We start from the raw sequence: 16,931 nt of genomic DNA on the forward strand, positions 1-16,931 counted from the left end.
GTTGCAGCAACAGATTTGTTTTCAGTCTTGTCAGGTCTTGGAGTATCCAAAACGTAAGCAATCTTTAAAGTTGATAATAAGAAGTGCATATTTTTCTGCCATCATCAAAAATTGCCACTATCAAACTGATCAAGTTTGACAAAATTGGAAGCCAACTCCCTTAGTGTTTCACTTTCATGAGTTGTGGAAGTCATCATGAAATATAACCTTAAATTGTTGTACAAATTTCTGATGAGGAAAATCTCGAACACATGAATGGAACTCAAATAGAAGAAGAAATAGGACAAGGCTCCAAGGCGTGTATCAAGCCACTATCTTTAAGGTTATATTCGCCCCTACCTATCTATGGTGTGCAAACGAGTTCCAAGCAAATTAACCTTGAGGATACAATGAAGCCAATGACTATCTGCGTTTTGCACTAACGAGAATAGCCCACTACACACTGAGCAATATATGACAAGAAACTTAATTTCTATAAAGGATTTCTGCAGTAATACTTTATAGAATAATCTAATAATATTAGAAAAAGAAGGAAGGAAAGAAACAATAAAGAATATTAGAATTTCTTGGTATGATTTTCAAATGAAATCTCATTCCTATTTATAGGAATTTTCATGTCTTTTCATAGAGATATCTTTCATCAACATGTGTCTTTCTGAATAATAATGTCTTTAAAATAAACACATAATTATTCATTTAATTATAACTATTCAAATAAAATTATTTAAACAATTATAATTCCTTTTCAAAAAATCAAACAATATAATCTTTTGATTAATTATACCCATTCCTTTATAGTTATTAGAATACTAAAAATATTTGAAAATGTTCCAACAAGAAAGAGGAATCGCATCTTGCAAATTATACATCGCAAATTGCAGATCGAGAAAAAAGTAGTTCTTGAGGAACGGACAGGATAAGATTGAGGAGCTGAAGGATTGGCTTTGATTTGGAGCCATGGGATGGTGTTTCACAAGTTGGACAAAGTGAGAATAGAAAGGAAGACAATTTGATCCTTTTCGCGTTTCACAAGTTGGACAAAGTGAGAATAGAAAGGAAGACAATTTGATCCTTTCTAACTTATCTTGCCCTCACTGAGAAGCAACTACATGAGTAAGGATAGATGACATCAGAGGCGAATCTAGGGGCCTAGCCCCTGTCTTCCTTAAAATGAAAAATTGTTATTTAAGTTTTTTAATTTTTTTAAAATTTAAATTAATAAAAGTAAAATTACATTTTGGCCTCTTAAAATTATAAAAATTTGTTTTAATTCTTTAAAAGTTATAAAGATATAGACTATAAAAAATTAAAATTTTATTCTACTTCAAAAAGATTGTACTAACTTCGTCCCTTGGATGAGATCAAGCACCTTTAGTACTTCATAAGTGATAATTAACCGTCTCATCCTCATTTTAACAGCCTTACTGTAGAAGTACAAAAGTGTTTGAGGAATTAGTGTCCACCTTCAATGACAATATAATATTAATCCAATCTATACTTTTATTTTAAAGAAAATGAGAGAGCTAAAATAAAGGGCTAAGTGGCTAACTGAGGGCGCAACAGTCGGGCCGGCTTGGAGTGGGTTTCATTGGGCGCGTAGAGCATGTCCAACAAATAGAAATCAGGGTTTGGACTGGGGTTGGTTTGGTTAATAAAACGTAACGTTTTAAGAATGCCCCTGCCTGACTGCCAGCCTGGGCTGGGTGGCGGTGGTAAGTGGTGAAAGGAGAGAAAAAGGTAATTTAAAACTCTAATCGGAGAAGGAAATCGTTAAGAGATTTGAAATGCTGAAGAAGAATAACAAGAATTTTAGGAAAAGAAGCATCCAAGAAGACGAAGGAGATGACCCCGCCTCCAAATCGGACGATGAAGAAGACAGACGGTAGTCCTCCCCCCCCCTTTTTTCTTCTTTACAATAAATTAGGGATTTTTTCTTTTTTGAATTTAAAGTTGGAAATAGAAAAAGTAGATAAATAAAAAAAGGGATGAGCTGAAGAGAACCTCTGAATTATTAGGTTGGCGTTAGAGGAAGTGAAATTCCTGCAGAAACAGAGGGAGAGGAAATCAGGAATACCTGCAATTCCTTCGGTGCAGACAGGAGGCATCGTCGCTAAAGTTACTGAAAAGGCCGAAGCTGATGGAGAAAAGGAGGAGCTTGTTCTTCAGGACACCTTCGCCCAAGAAACCGCCGTCCTGGTTGAGGATCCAAACATGTATGCATTTTTTTTTACCCTTTGCCTTTTTTTGTGTTTCTTACAAGAAATCAGCTGATTTTTTTCTCCTCTTAAAGGAGGATTCTCGAATTGTTTATTTATTTATCTTTTATGTAATTGTTTTTGTAAACTTAGGATAAAATATGTAGAGCAAGAATTGGCGAAGAAAAGGGGAAGGAACATGGATCTGAAAAATGAAGTTGAGAATGATTTAACACGAGCTGAAGATGAATTGTATAAAATTCCTGAGCATCTTAAAGTGAGTTCGTATTTCCATATCATTGGCAATCATATTTCGTTGTTGTTCTTATGAACTGTTTACATCTCATTTTTAGTTTTAGACTGTCAGTTTATAGCTTTTGCTTCCTGTTTTTTCCAATCCCTTAGCTTTAAGCATTCTACTTTTTTTTCTCTTATTTGAAGAATGTTACATGTTACATTTAACAAATTTATGTAACTTCATGGTCGATTCCTTGCAGGTGAAAAAACGGAATTCCGAAGAAAGTTCTACGCAATGGACTACCGGGATTGCCGAAGTTCAGCTCCCTATTGAGTATGCTTTTTACTAACCTTTCATTTTAAGAACTTAAGCTTCTGCAGGATCTTCCTATCATAGGATCCTACTTTGTAATATTTTTGCTTTATTTAGTTTTCTTGCATATAGGGAAAATTTAGCTTCTAGCATAGACCTTGTTTAGCTGCTAAGCAAACATGATATAATGTCTTAGACCAACTAAATGATGACCAAAGTATGTCACCCATTTCTGTAATAGAGTAATCTCTGTCATAATTCTAATTGTTCCTTTGGTTTCAGATACAAGTTAAGAAATATAGAGGAAACAGAGGCTGCCAAAAAGCTTCTACAGGAAAAACGGCTCATGGGACGGGCAAAATCAGAAGTTAGCATACCATCAAGTTACAGTGCTGATTACTTCCAGCGAGGCAGGGATTACGCTGAAAAACTTAGAAGAGGTTGTTACGTTTTCTTTTTCATGATTTTAGTTCGATTGATTTTGCTCTGCAAATTACTTGCTAGTTTGAATCAGTTAGTTTTCTTCCCTTTATTGGTATGAATTGCAATTTTTAAGACCGTTTGTTCCTGTTCTGTTTCTTTTTTGAAGTACGTCTTGTTCAGCGGTTAACCCTTTTTCGTTTGAAATTACAGAACATCCTGAGCTGTACAAGGACCGAGGTTCACAGGATGACAATGCTGGCTCCAAACCAACTGACGCAAGCAATGATGCTGCAGGAAGTAGGCAAGCTGCAACAGATCAGTTTATGCTAGAGCGCTTCCGAAAGCGCCAACGAGTAATGCGGAGATAACACAGTTACAAGAGCAGCATATCAAATTGGGCTTTCAAGCATCATGTCCTATGATTGGCTGCAATGCTACTTGTGCACCAAAACGTCCACTTGGCAACAAATGGTCAAGTTACTTTAGAAACTGTTGTTGTGACTGTTGTATTATCGTAAATTTTCATGATCACTGAGATGGAGTTCTGTCTAATTACACTTAAATACCAGAAACCAAGTAGCAGAAACATATTTAGATGCTTTTTGAAACTTTTTCCCCAACATATAATGACTATCAATCTTTACAAGCAAGCAGACAGGATAATAATTGTAACTGTGTTACTGTTGAGCATAAGAGATGAATGGTCCAGCACTATACTTACGATGAATCGGAAGAAGATCGTTCCTTTTTCTACCAAAGTTTTTTTTTGCTAGGGATGGGATTTAAATTTGTGTGAATTACAAAAATAGTAACTTTTGTTTTGTCTTAGATTATATTTTAGTCGCATATGTTTAAAATGTTATCGTTTTGTTATAAAGTGATCGGTCAACTTGGATGTACTAAGTGGTTGTCTAAATTAAATTTATTTAATTAAAAATAAGGTTGTCTAAATTAAATTTATTTAATTAAAAATTTATTTTCATTACAGTAACTGAACATTTAAGTTGGCATTTAAAACTTATTTGGACTGCCATGCAGGACTGCAATTAGGGGTAACGAAGTTTAATAGTAAAGTGGTCACTTCGTAACAAAACGATAAGGTAAGTAACTAAAACGTAACATTTTAAATATAAGTGACTAATATGTAATCTGAGACAAACAAAAGTGGTTATTTTTGTAGTTTACCCTTTAAATTTTAACCATTTTTAGTTATATAGGATAAAAGTTGATTTCATTACACTACATTTAAGGTGTGTTTAGCATTACTTTTCAAAGGTATTTTGGGGGTTAAAAGTGCTTTTGAAGCCATAAGTGATGTGTTTAGTATTACTTTTAAGAAGCATTTTAAGATAAAAACATTTATAGACAAATTATTTTTTGAGAGAAAAAGTGTTTCTCCTAAGTAAAAAATTGGCCTAAAAGCACTTTTTTGAGAAGTTGAAAATTTTAACTTCTTCCAAAAATGTTTTATTATTATTATTATCTAAAAGCACTTTTGAGAAGTATTCCTAAACTAGGCCTTAATAATATTGAAATGAACATGTAATTTTATTAACTACATTTAAAGTTGAATTTTTAAATTTTAATTTATATTTCAAATGAAAAATTCGGTTGAACAGCAGATTCTAAGATCAAATTGGTTTGACCTTCACATTGTTTTGTTGTTTATTGATTTATATTTTATGGCAAAAATAGTTATGTTTAAAATTTCAATTTATATCCTTGAACAACCATTTGCTTTATACCTTTTATTAAACAAAAATACAAAACATAAATGGAAATTTGGAAGATTCATTGCATACTTGCATTTATGAATACCATTACAATAAAACAGCCACTAGTCGGCTAATATATTTTATAAAATAAGTCACTTGCCGGGCTTCATTGCAAAACGCTGAGCCACAGCCTAAGTGATGACACTTTATGATACAACTTTGAAGTAAATGAAAACAAAGTAAAAACAAAATACATAAATACATGTGAGATGGTATGCAGAGTTCTAAATCTGAACATTGGTTTTAAAAGACTGACCAAATTGCCAATTGGAAGGCACCACATTAAGAGCATATCGAATCCTGCCATTACTAGCTTGAATCCTGAAAGATAAGCTCTGACCATTTAGATAGCTTAAACTCTGCCAATTGGCACCCCAGTTCCTGGACATGCTTTCCCATTTGTTGGTTTTGGATCCCTTTATCCATACCCTGGAAATCTCTCCAGAACCTCCAACATTCGATATGAGCACTAGCTCAAAATAATTCCTTCCATTGATGGTGAATCTCATGCCTCCCTTTCTCCTGCATGTAACCCTGGCAAAACACAAAACAAATTACTCGGAGATACTCTTAAGCCATTTTCCACCACCATTGCTTACACATTCAAGTTTTTTATGGAAGAAACAATGGACATACCTCCTGTAGAGGACTGGTACAATTCCAGCCCTGTATTTAGCTATGGTCTCGAATGCAGGTTGAGACATGTCGAAGTGTGGTCGGGGTGGATTACACCAACCCCCATTATCACTTGGGAGTGCATAGTTGGGAGGGCAGAAGTTGGTGGCAGTAATGGTAATGTATTTACCCTTGAGACACCATTGAGGCACCTGTCTTGCATCACAAGTTATCTGATAGCACCCTCCGCATGCTTTGCCATCATTAAACAAAGCAGTGCTGAGTGCAGCTGTGTTTGTTCCATAACCATCTGTATAGAGATTGCCATAACCACAAGCTCCACCTGCAAAACCAACATGTTTATCTAAGTCATTCAATGAGAAGAACAAAAAATAAGAAAGAGAATTAAAAAGAAAAAAAGTAAGAAAAACTTACCCATAGTTCCAGAAGCATCACTTCCACCATAGAATGTTGCATGTGCCGAAAGCCAAGTATGAGCTGCATCTGCTACATGAAATTTAGGGGAAAAGTATAAGCCCACAATGAGTACGGCAGTAGTGAACAGATAGGCACTGTCCATCGAGTTTCTCTTCCTCTAAAAACAAAGGAAATTTTCTTTTCTTTTTATGCTAGAGAATGTGAGCTAAGGATGAGTTTGATACCGCAGATATATTTCGCCTAGATATTTATAACCAGTAATAGACCCTGGGGTAGCTGATATAAAATTATTAAGTATTAAGCCATGACTGCAAATTGGTTGACTAAATTAAGGCATTTCCATGATCCTTATTCCTATAATGATAGAATAAATTACCGTAATTCATGATCTCATATGGGAATGCTGTTTTTTATATTCAAACCCATGTGATGGTTGTTATAAACTTTGGAGCTTCAGTTGTATGGTTTTCTTTTTATGCCCTTCGTCAATCTATAACCCACAATAACATAATTTCAGAGATGAATACAACTAAGTCCTTTTGTACTTGTAATTTTAAAAAAAAAAAACCGAAAAAAATATATATTTAGCTTCCAAAGTTCTCTTATGGTTAGTTGCAATAAGAAAAGTCAATTCACACCTGCATCAAATCAAGCTCTAGTTATTTCCACTAAATTTGTTTGTAGGAGAAAAGACGGTGGTGGGGAATATCCGTGGTACGTTATTGTACAGTTAAGCTGCAAATTGTCAAGCAGGCAATATAAAATTAGAGGGGAGAGCTAAAGAGTTTGTAGGCAGAAACTTATGCTTTGGACTTGGAATCTAAATCTTAATTTCCGCAACTATGACTTTCAGACAACAAATGGATAGCAACTGCCACTAGAAAATCAAAGTCAACTCCCCTTAAAACCCCATAATTAGACAGGTTTCGCTTGCAGCAGTTACATTACATGCAACCACCATGTATCTGCAAGCCTTGGTGCCTTTCTTAAGAAGAAAAGAAAAAAAAATGATTCTTTGGTTGATAAGTAGAACCATATATCATGGCATATCTTAAGGGGGGCGCACCTATAAATCACATGGGTGATGCCATCTTTCCATTCAACTTTCCTTACCCAAGTAACGCAACCCCCATTGCTCACACATGATTTCATGTTCTTGTATTCCATTGGTAATGGAAATTGTATTTTATTTGCAGCTTTTTAAAATAATGGTGATGGCTTGAAGGTCAAGAAATATGTGTACTTTCTAAGGGGGAAAAGGCTTGAGAGAAAACGTACAGTACTAACAAATCAGGTACAGATTTGACCGATAACAGGGTTGGGGGTTATCTCTAAATCCAAATCCCCTTCCCGGATGATATTAATCAAATAACATGATTGTGGTTTAGGTTTTACTTTCTATGGCAAGCAACCAGTTGAATCTTTCAAATACATTCCCTACTTGGAATTCAAAATGATGGTCAAATGTGATAAACGGTGTTAATTAAAGCTATCCTTTCCTTTCCAATGAAGGTTAAAAAGACTACTGATAAATGCTTTGATAATTAGCCATGGAAAGTGTATGAATGTATGTAAAGAAGCAAAGCTAAATTTCCACTTCCCTCTCAATGCATAATTGTCTATATAAACTATGGATTACTCGAAGTTGCAACAATGGATGTAGAGAGAACTTTAGGTTCAAAGCAAAATTCATCCCGACTATACTAAGGGTGCAATTTATCATATCATGGAATCCGCTAAGAGCCCAGTCCTAGACCCACATATCTTGTCTTTCTGTCAATATTTTTATAGAATTTGATATATTAATAAGTCTATAATATATAAATTTTGACACATTAATTTAATCATATCGTGTCTAATATTATCAAATCTATTGAGTTCCGTACGATTTACTCAATAAAAAGAGTTGAGTAATAATATTAAGTACTGAAAAAGAGCTAGCTTGTAAACAATTTCCTAGTATAAACAATGCTGGTTTAACCAGACCAATTGGAATTGAAATCCAAAATGGATATCATATGTCAGGAATGTGAAGTAAGAAAGGAGCATTGCTCAACAGAGTTCCACTAGCCTCCTCATACGATGCATTTACCAACCTTGGTTCCACAATCTCTTGCTGCCATTTCTCCTTCAGTTCTTTATGTATCCTAAAATTAACAAACAAAAACACACATATAAAAATAAAGCCTACTTCTCCCCCATATTTAAATATCCGAATTCATAAACAATAATTGTAGGATCTTACATAAGCAGCCATTCTTTAAAATACTACCATCAGCAGCAGCAAGGATTCTGACAGATAATTGAGTTCCATCCGATATAGCTCGATTGAAAGAAAATCAATGAGGCTTCATGCTTCCATTTTTCCATCTTAATATACCTCATCATGAAAAAAAAATCAAATGTTCATAATTAACGAAATTAATTGTCTTAAATCATGTGGAAAATTTAAGATTTATAGGAGTGGTGTTATTACATGTAAAATTACATGTGTGATATGTATGTGTAATTGGAATGTCTATTTTACACTTTTTAATTCTTAAGAGTTATACATGTAAATTATAAATAATTACTCTTAAATCTAATTTACCTATTACTTTCTAAACACATCTCTACATTTTCAAGTGTGAGAAGTTATTTTTATATAACATTAGTAGTATTTTAATTTGTAACATATATATATTTAAAATATAAATTTATGTTATTTTATTAATTTTATTTAAATAATAAATTTTATTGACAAGAAAATTTTTCATACATTTTTTTACATAATAAACATTTAACTAAATTATATAGTATTTTCTATTAATTATTTATACTTGGCCAATCAATTAATGATGACGGGTATATTTAAGGTTAGAGAGAGAATAGTTCAACAAATATGAAATATTAAAGTAATTAGATAAAACTCTGTTAGACTTACTTATGGTCCGGGTTACCTGGCCCGTAGGCTAGCTTAAAAAGTTAGAGTGTTTAGGCAAAAATATAGGCCCGAAAAATATATTTAGACAAAAAAATAAGGTATCTATTTAAAAAACGGGTTAGGCCTCGGGTAAGGCATTTTGGCCTGGGTTTGACTCGAATTTATAAAAGGACAAAAAAGAAGATTTTTTTTGTTGTTTTTTCCCCTATTTTGTTACCATTTCACTATTATGTTACTATTATTTTGTTGTTGTTTGGATATTGTATAGCACTTGTTTTATTGTTAATTTTGTTATTATTTTGGAGGCATTTGCTTGTTAAGTTGTATCTATTTTAGTGTTATTTAAATATACATATTTTTTAAAATTTATTTTCAATTTTTTGGGAAATATTTATTTTAATGTTTTTAGTATTTTTGATTTATTATATATATTTAAATATAATATAAAAAAATTAATATGGGTGGGCTGAGCCCGAGTTTTAGCATTTTTATCTAGTCCGACCCATGAGCACCTCTAAACTCCATATGATTCTTATTTTTATTGTTAATAATTGTATTATTGACTACCTTTCTAAACTAACATATTGCATAAAATGATTTGATTTTTTTTAAAGTTTTGTTACTTGTTCAAAGCTTATATCTTCTCAAGCATTATCGATAATTTTTATAATAATAAATATTACTTTTTAAATTTAAACTATATAATTACAATTTATAGTACCAAATATGATATAAGAATGACAACATAATTACATTCCGTCAACTAAACGCGTTTTAAGAATAAGAATTCCTTATAATTACAAGATGGTATAATTACTACCCTAATAATTATAATTTCATTAAATTGCTCTATTATGTCCAAATATTTATGTCCAAATACACCCTCAATATTTAAACATATAACATTTTTCAACTTAATATTTAAATTTTTTTTGGTTCAAATTAATTAACACAATTAAGAGGTATTGATGTGACACTCTAAAAAATATTATAAAAATTATTTAGTTCAAATTATTTAGTTCTATAAAAGAATATAAATAACTATAAAAATCTAAAATATGTGTATTTGAAATGAGTATATTATTAACATAAATGTAAAATCATATGAAGATTGCGTCACCTTCCCCCAGCAAACCGCTGGTAGGAGTAAACGATTATAGCATGTGATAAAAAAAGTTTTTCCAAAGAAAACTTCATATTTACTTAAAAAATAACACATCATAATCATAAGTTGTGGTGTGATGGCTGTTTCCATCATATCTTAATTATAAGGATGCGGGTTTAATTCCTACCTATGATAATGGAGCACATTTCATGACTATCTATTAATATTTTTTGGAGAGTACTTGAAGTGAGAGAATTAATCACTACTAAAGGAATTTTAAGCGCTCAAAATTTTTTGCAATTGAGTCTCATATTTTGCTTGAGGATGTGCTTGGTGTCTGGACAAAGAGCTAAAAGGAGAAGTTCAATTGCTTCTTCTTCACTAAACAAGAACAAATAGTTAAATTCTTAAATTAGCAAAAAAAAAATTAAATTAAATTAAAAAGGAGTAGATGAACTTGATTGTAGGTTCTATTAAAGTTCATTTTAACTATAATAATATAATAACGTTTACTTTTTTACTATATTTTTGAAAATTTACACCATTTTTAAAGTGTTAAAATAAACTAATCTGGGAAAAAATGTTTGAGGACCAAACTTAAAACATTGTACAGTTAAAGGACTTAAATGTAGCTTTATCCCTTTGTTTCATTCGTATTTTCTCGGGTCAAAATCAATTGGGTAGGCTGAGTTGAAATGGGTTTTAAGTTGGGTTTGGTGGCAAAGAGATCCTGGCCCGGTCCCTTGTTCATCTTTGAGCGTGGATTTTTAAAGTATTTTTTGGATAAATAATAAATTTCATTAACCTTGTTTTTAGATAATCATAAATTTTAATCAATCTGATCACAGTAAGATGTAAAATATGCTGCAAACAGGGGTCAAAAATAGAAGGCAGCTTTCTCCTTAAAAATATAAAATTATATTTTAACCTTTTAAAACTTCATAATTTTATCTATAGAAAAATTTTTTTACTAGTCCCTCCATGTTACAAAATTTACAAATCCCAAATAATTTGTTTGAATATTTAAACTCTATTTATAAAATTAACTTTTTAGTACAAAAAATTCACTATTACAATATTTAATTCAATTGTTACTACTATTTTTAATCCCACCAAAACTAATTTGAAAACTTAATTGTGGTGAGCTTAAACACTTTTTTTTTAAGACAAACTCATATCAAATGAGCAGCACGTTTAGAGTCTTTTAACTGTATTAGAGGTTTACTTTTTCACCGGAGGTTGAAGCTCCGGTGGATAAATTGCTTTCTTATTGGAGAGCATTTTTATAATTTTGGCCTTTTCTTTTCTTTTTTTTTTGTTGTTAAATGTTTTTTTATTTAAAAATAAATTAATTTTAAATTTATATAATTAATAATTTTACTACATTATAAATTAATATAGTCTATTGTTATAATTAATGTGATCAATTAAAACAAGTAATCACATAAATAAATACAAAAAAATGTTTTATTTATTTTTATGTTATTAGTTTATAATTTAATGTAAAATATAATTTTAATTATAGATTATATAAAATTTTTAATATGATAAAATATCTTTAATAATCATTTTTATTCTCACTTCACCTTACAATTTTATTTAAATTCTAACACTCACAATAAATTAATTATTTAATTTCATTACTACAACGTATAATTTCATCACCATCTGACATAATTTCACTAATTATCCAAAGGAAGTCTCAATCTTGATATTTACATATAAAAACTTGACCTTGGTGGAAAACTAAAAAGAAAAAAAGAGAGAAGGAGAATGAAGGGTTATTATATGTGACGTGAGGGAGTTATGGGCAGCAGCCGAAAGTAACTGATAAGGTCCAATAGGGGTTTAAAACAAAAACAAACTTAGGGTTGCAAATGCAATCCTCGATCCTAGTAGATTAGCAAGCAACTACCCAGTTTGTTAGTAAATGGACCACATTTATAATTTATGAGTACCAATACTAGCATATAAAATATATCTCCTTTGCTTAGCTTTTTACTTCATTAATCAATCACATTCAACATCTACATCATCATTATTCATCCTCATCACTTTCGCCCATGCCCCCTGTGTGAACACTTGTTTTATCTTGCGTGTCAAAAAGAAAATTAGACAATTAATCCATATCAATAATATTTGTCATATCGTGCTTTATTATTAATATTAATGAAGGATAAAAGTTGAAGGATATTAATAAAATGGTTCACTCAAAAAATCGAGAGATGCAAGTGATATTGAAGTGGAAAAAGGAGGAGAAGAGATTGAAGGGAGAGAGTCTTGGCAAGAGGAGTGTAGGTTAGTCGTGTTATAACTATCTTTTGTCATGGGGTCAGAAGAAGAAGTATTTAAGAAATATGCTTATAAACTACATATCCTCTCATGGTGAGTTGTCATTCAACGTAGGTTTCTTTTAAATTAATCATACAACTTAATATAAAAGAATTGCATAGTATATTAATAACAAGTGATAATTATTTTATTAGATAATTAAACTTGACATGATATGGGGCGAGGTTATCTCCTTTTATAAATAATTGATATGACATGTATATGATTATTATTTATCTTTTTTAAATGTTTTTTATTTTATATAAAACCTAAAATAATCAGCCCAATTTTTAAGAATCTTATATTTTAAGAATTATTATTGTTGGGTATGGGTCCCACTATGTGGAAAACCCATAATTTCTGCCACATTTTATTATCTTTTTTTTGGTTTTGTCAAAAACCATTTTTTTGGAGCTTTTAACGGGTGATGTGGGCAGAAATTTTTGAGAGCCAAAAAAAAAAATCTCAAATTAAAACAGAGAGAAAGAGAGTTATCACCTTCTCTCCCCTTTTTCACCGGCCAAAAACCCTCCTTCTGGGTGGGCAGAAACCAATTTCTCCTACCTTTTCGCCAGAAAGCCAACTCACGCTTTCCACTCAGTCTGAGTCACATGATCTAACTCAGTCTTAGCCAGAAACCCCTCCTGCCTTTTCCTAGGCATAAACCAATGCTTTCCTCCTTTTTGCCAGAAACCCCTCTTTCAGCCTGAAACCAATGTAGGATGGGATAGTCACACTAAAAAGCAGTGAAAGCGTAGAACTAGAACGAAATAGGCAAACAATCAAGTCAGCCAACGGGTGAATCCCTTTCCTTACACAAGAAACTACCATTGAGAAAAAGACAGTAATTTGGTTTCAGTTAGTCGGTGTAATTCGGTTTCAGTTGAAAAAACAGTTAGTCGGATAAGATTTAGAAGTAGACGAAAGAATACTACTCTAGTATAAAGCCAGTTCCTTTCCTGATTTGGTGCAGCAGTGATCAACTCTTCGATCGAAGGTTCATCCGTGGTTCGATTGAGCTGATTTTTGGACAGCAGCTAGGCGATAAGGTGTTCTTGACTTTGTACGATCGGATTTTTCATCCGAGTCTTGTAGCATCGAAAATACCCATTTTTCAGCAGCTGCATTTTTGGTGATATTCTCTCATTTTTCTCTCTTTTGCTAAAGATTACATATTGTTAGCCTTGTTGGAGTTGAATGCTTGTTGTAGGCTTGATATTGTGATCTTGTAGTTGAACATTTGATGATAGTGGAGCTCTTGATTAGACTCTAAAGTCCCGTGGTTTTTACCCTTGATTTAGAGGGATTTTCCACGTAAAAATACCGGTGTCTCTATTTATTTTTGTTGTGGTTGCATTAGTCGATTTGTGGTTGATTAAAGTTGCTAGAGAACATATTTTGTGCTATTGTGCTTTCCATAATTTTTGACAGGAGTTATAGGGTGAGAAAGAACACCGGTTGTGCTTTCGCTTTGTTTCGGTTGTTCAGTTTCTTCCCAACAAACTGGTACCAGAGCTTGGTTATTGTGCCAGATAATTATGGAAATTAATACGAGCAAGATGACCATGTTGAATGGCACAAATTATCAACTTTGGCGGAATAAAATGAAGGATTTGTTGTTTGTGAAGGCTTTGCATCTTCCAGTCTTTACTACTCAAAAACCCGATTCGAAAAGTGATGAAGAATGGGAATTTGAGCATCAACAAGTGTGTGGCTTTATTCGAAAATTTGTTGAAGAAAATGTTTACAACCACATTGATTAGGAGACACATGCTCGAACATTGTGGGAGAAGCTTGAAAGCTTGTATGCTTCGAGGTCGGGCTATAACAAGTTGTTTTTGCTGAAGAAAATGATGGCGCTGAAATATAAAGAAGAAATGTCTATAGCTGACCATGTTAGTGAATTTCAGAGTGTGATGAATCAGTTGTTTGGTATGGGTGTCAAATTTGATGACGAGATTTTAGGACTTTGGTTGCTTGCTACTCTACCAGACTCTTGGGAGACCTTTCGAGTCTCGCTCATTAATTCTGCCCCACAGGGTATTATTACTTTGGATTTGGCTAAGAGTGGTGTGTTGAATGAAGAGGTTAGAAGAAGATCTCAGGGTTCTACATCACAGTCCGAGGTGTTAGTTATCGAGAACAGGGGGAGAAACAGAGACAAAAATGGAAAGGGTAGAGATAAAAGCCGAAGCAAGTCAAGATCAAGATACAAGAATCTTGAGTGTCATCATTGTGGTAAGAAAGGTCATATCAAGAAATATTGCTTCAAGTGGAAGAAAGAGAACAAAGGTGGTGGTGATAAACATGATCGGAATGACGATAAAAAATCCGAGCGTGTTGCTACTGTTGCTCGTGAAGATCTATTAGTTATTTGTGATGAGAATTTGGTCAACCTAGCATGCGACGAGACTAGTTGGGTGATTGATACTGGTGTATCACTTCATGTCACGTCGAGGAAGGAATTCTTCACATCTTATACTCCTGGTGATTTGGGGGTATTGAATATGGGTAATGACGGTTTGGTTTCGGTTATTGGTATGGGAGATGTTAGCTTGGTGAGTAACAATGGAACAAAGTTAACTCTCAAGGATGTCAGACATGCACCGGATATCCGTTTGAATTTGATTTCTGCAGGAAAGCTTGATGATGAGGGATTCTGTAACACCTTCAGTGAAGGGCAGTGAAAGCTGACTAAAGGCTCCTTGGTTGTGGCTCGAGGAAAGAAGAGCTCAAATTTGTACTTGATGCAAGCTTTGACTTCTCGAGAGATGGTGAATGTGACAGTGAATGACAGCTCAACTGAGTTGTGGCATAAACGACTCAGTCACATGAGTGAGAAGGGGCTTAACTGTTTAGCGAAGAAGAATCAACTTTCGGGTTTAAAGAATGCTACACTGAAGAATTGTGCTCATTGTCTAGCAGGAAAGCAGAGAAGAGTTTCATTTAGAAGCCGTCCTCCTCATAGAAAATCAGAGTTGCTAGAGTTGATCCATTCAGATGTTTGTGGTCCGATAAAAGTAAGATCACATGGTGGTGCACTTTATTTTGTAACTTTCATTGATGATTGTTCAAGAAAGCTATAGGTTTACACTTTAAAGTCTAAAAATCAAGTCTTTGAGGTGTTTAAACAATTTCAAGCATTAGTTGAAAGGGAAACAGGGAAGAAGTTGAAGTGCATTCGTACTGATAATGGTGGCGAGTACACAGGGTCGTTTCATGAGTATTGTCTGCGACAGGGAATCAGACATCAGAAAACACCACCAAAGACTCCACAGTTAAATGGGTTAGCTGAAAGAATGAACCGAACATTGATTGAGAGAGTCAGATGTTTGTTGTCAGATGCAAAGTTGCCAAGATCGTTTTAGGCTGAAGCTTTGAATACAGTGAAACATGTGGTAAATCTGTCTCCTAGTGTTCTTTTGAAAGGTGATGTGCCAGATAGAGTTTGGTTTGGTAAAGACGTGTCATGTGATCACCTACGTGTGTTCGGTTGTAAAGCATTTGTTCATGTTCCAAAGGATGAAAGATCCAAGTTGGATGCCAAGGCTCGACAATGCATTTTTATTGGTTATGGTCTAGATGGTGAGTTTGGTTATAAACTCTATGATCCAGTTCAGAAGAAACTCGTGAGAAGCAGAGATGTTGTCTTCATTGAGGATCAGACCATTGATGACATTGATAAGACGGAGAAAGTGGATTCACAAGGTAGTGGTGACTTGATCGATGTGAATCCGATTCCTCTAGAATCTTCATGTAACGCCCCTTACCCGAAACCGTCGCCGGAGTTGAGCACAAGGCACTACTAAACTTATTTGAGCACTTAACCAAATTCAGATAATTTATATTATACTTTTCAGACAAGCTGTCCAACTGCGTCATAGTTGCTAAAAAAATCATATCTCGAGTTATAAAACTCAAAATTCAAATCCATAAATTTTCCCCGAATTTAGACTCATATATCTACTTACTAATTTTTTTATATAATTTTTGGTTGGTCCAATTAGTACAGTTTATTAGTTAAATTCTCCCCTGTTTCAGGGTTTGGCTACTTTGACCCCTGTGCACTACAAACAAAATTTCTCCCTGTACAAAATTCAAATAACCATGCCATTTGTTTCTCTTAGAAATAGACCCAATGAGGAATCCATAAATATATAGTATGGCTCATAATTATTTTTTTGAAATTTTTAATGATTTTTAAAAATTAGAACAAGGGAACTCGAAGTCATTCAGACTCTGTCTCACAACAATTTAAATATCTCATAACATAAAATCCAATTGCATGCACCGTTTCCTCTATATGAAACTAGACTCATTAGAATTTAATATCATTTTTTTTCTCAGCCCTTAACTCAATTTCCACAATTTATGGTGAATTTTCAAAGTCAAACTACTGCTACTTACCAAAAACTGTTTTAGTACAAATATTGTTAACTAGTTTATAACATCTTTTCTTCAATTCATTCAAACTCTATACATGCCATATAAATCTTTAAACATAAAACAAAAACTACCGGAATTGATCTGAATAGTGTTCCTTGTTGTGTTGATCCGATCTACCAACTTCTCTTTA

The 16,931-nt window shown here is 33.1% G+C and overlaps 2 protein-coding genes across 2 annotated transcripts; one reads left to right on the plus strand and one right to left on the minus strand.

Moving 5' to 3' along the window:
- Window positions 1–1,557: 1,557 nt before the first annotated feature.
- On the plus strand, window positions 1,558–3,922 carry LOC121209747 (protein COP1 SUPPRESSOR 2). Its single transcript, XM_041081051.1, has 6 exons — window positions 1,558–1,882; window positions 2,016–2,213; window positions 2,349–2,472; window positions 2,693–2,766; window positions 3,028–3,185; window positions 3,379–3,922. The coding sequence occupies exons 1-6, from the start codon at window positions 1,785–1,787 to the stop codon at window positions 3,534–3,536; spliced, it is 810 nt and encodes a 269-aa protein (XP_040936985.1). The 5' UTR covers window positions 1,558–1,784; the 3' UTR covers window positions 3,537–3,922.
- Window positions 3,923–4,941: 1,019 nt separating this feature from the next.
- On the minus strand, window positions 4,942–6,200 carry LOC107911276 (putative expansin-A17). The gene is made up of 3 exons (XM_016839147.2): window positions 5,994–6,200; window positions 5,580–5,901; window positions 4,942–5,477 (listed from the first exon to the last, which is right to left on the minus strand). The coding sequence occupies exons 1-3, from the start codon at window positions 6,136–6,138 to the stop codon at window positions 5,168–5,170; spliced, it is 777 nt and encodes a 258-aa protein (XP_016694636.2). The 5' UTR covers window positions 6,139–6,200; the 3' UTR covers window positions 4,942–5,167.
- Window positions 6,201–16,931: the final 10,731 nt, after the last annotated feature.

The sequence above is a fragment of the Gossypium hirsutum genome, chromosome A11 (assembly GCF_007990345.1).
Source record: "Gossypium hirsutum isolate 1008001.06 chromosome A11, Gossypium_hirsutum_v2.1, whole genome shotgun sequence".
Lineage (NCBI taxonomy): Eukaryota > Viridiplantae > Streptophyta > Magnoliopsida > Malvales > Malvaceae > Gossypium > Gossypium hirsutum.

Coding starts and splice junctions, on each gene's coding strand:
- LOC107911276 (XM_016839147.2), bottom strand. CDS start 6,138: ATGGACAGTGCCTATCTGTTCACTACTGCCGTACTCATTGTGGGCTTA. Junction 5,902..5,993: donor TGATGCTTCTGGAACTATGG/GTAAGTTTTTCT, acceptor TTGGTTTTGCAG/GTGGAGCTTGTGGTTATGGC. Junction 5,478..5,579: donor GTACCAGTCCTCTACAGGAG/GTATGTCCATTG, acceptor GTGTTTTGCCAG/GGTTACATGCAGGAGAAAGG.
- LOC121209747 (XM_041081051.1), top strand. CDS start 1,785: ATGCTGAAGAAGAATAACAAGAATTTTAGGAAAAGAAGCATCCAAGAA. Junction 2,767..3,027: donor GAAGTTCAGCTCCCTATTGA/GTATGCTTTTTA, acceptor CTTTGGTTTCAG/ATACAAGTTAAGAAATATAG. Junction 3,186..3,378: donor CGCTGAAAAACTTAGAAGAG/GTTGTTACGTTT, acceptor TTGAAATTACAG/AACATCCTGAGCTGTACAAG.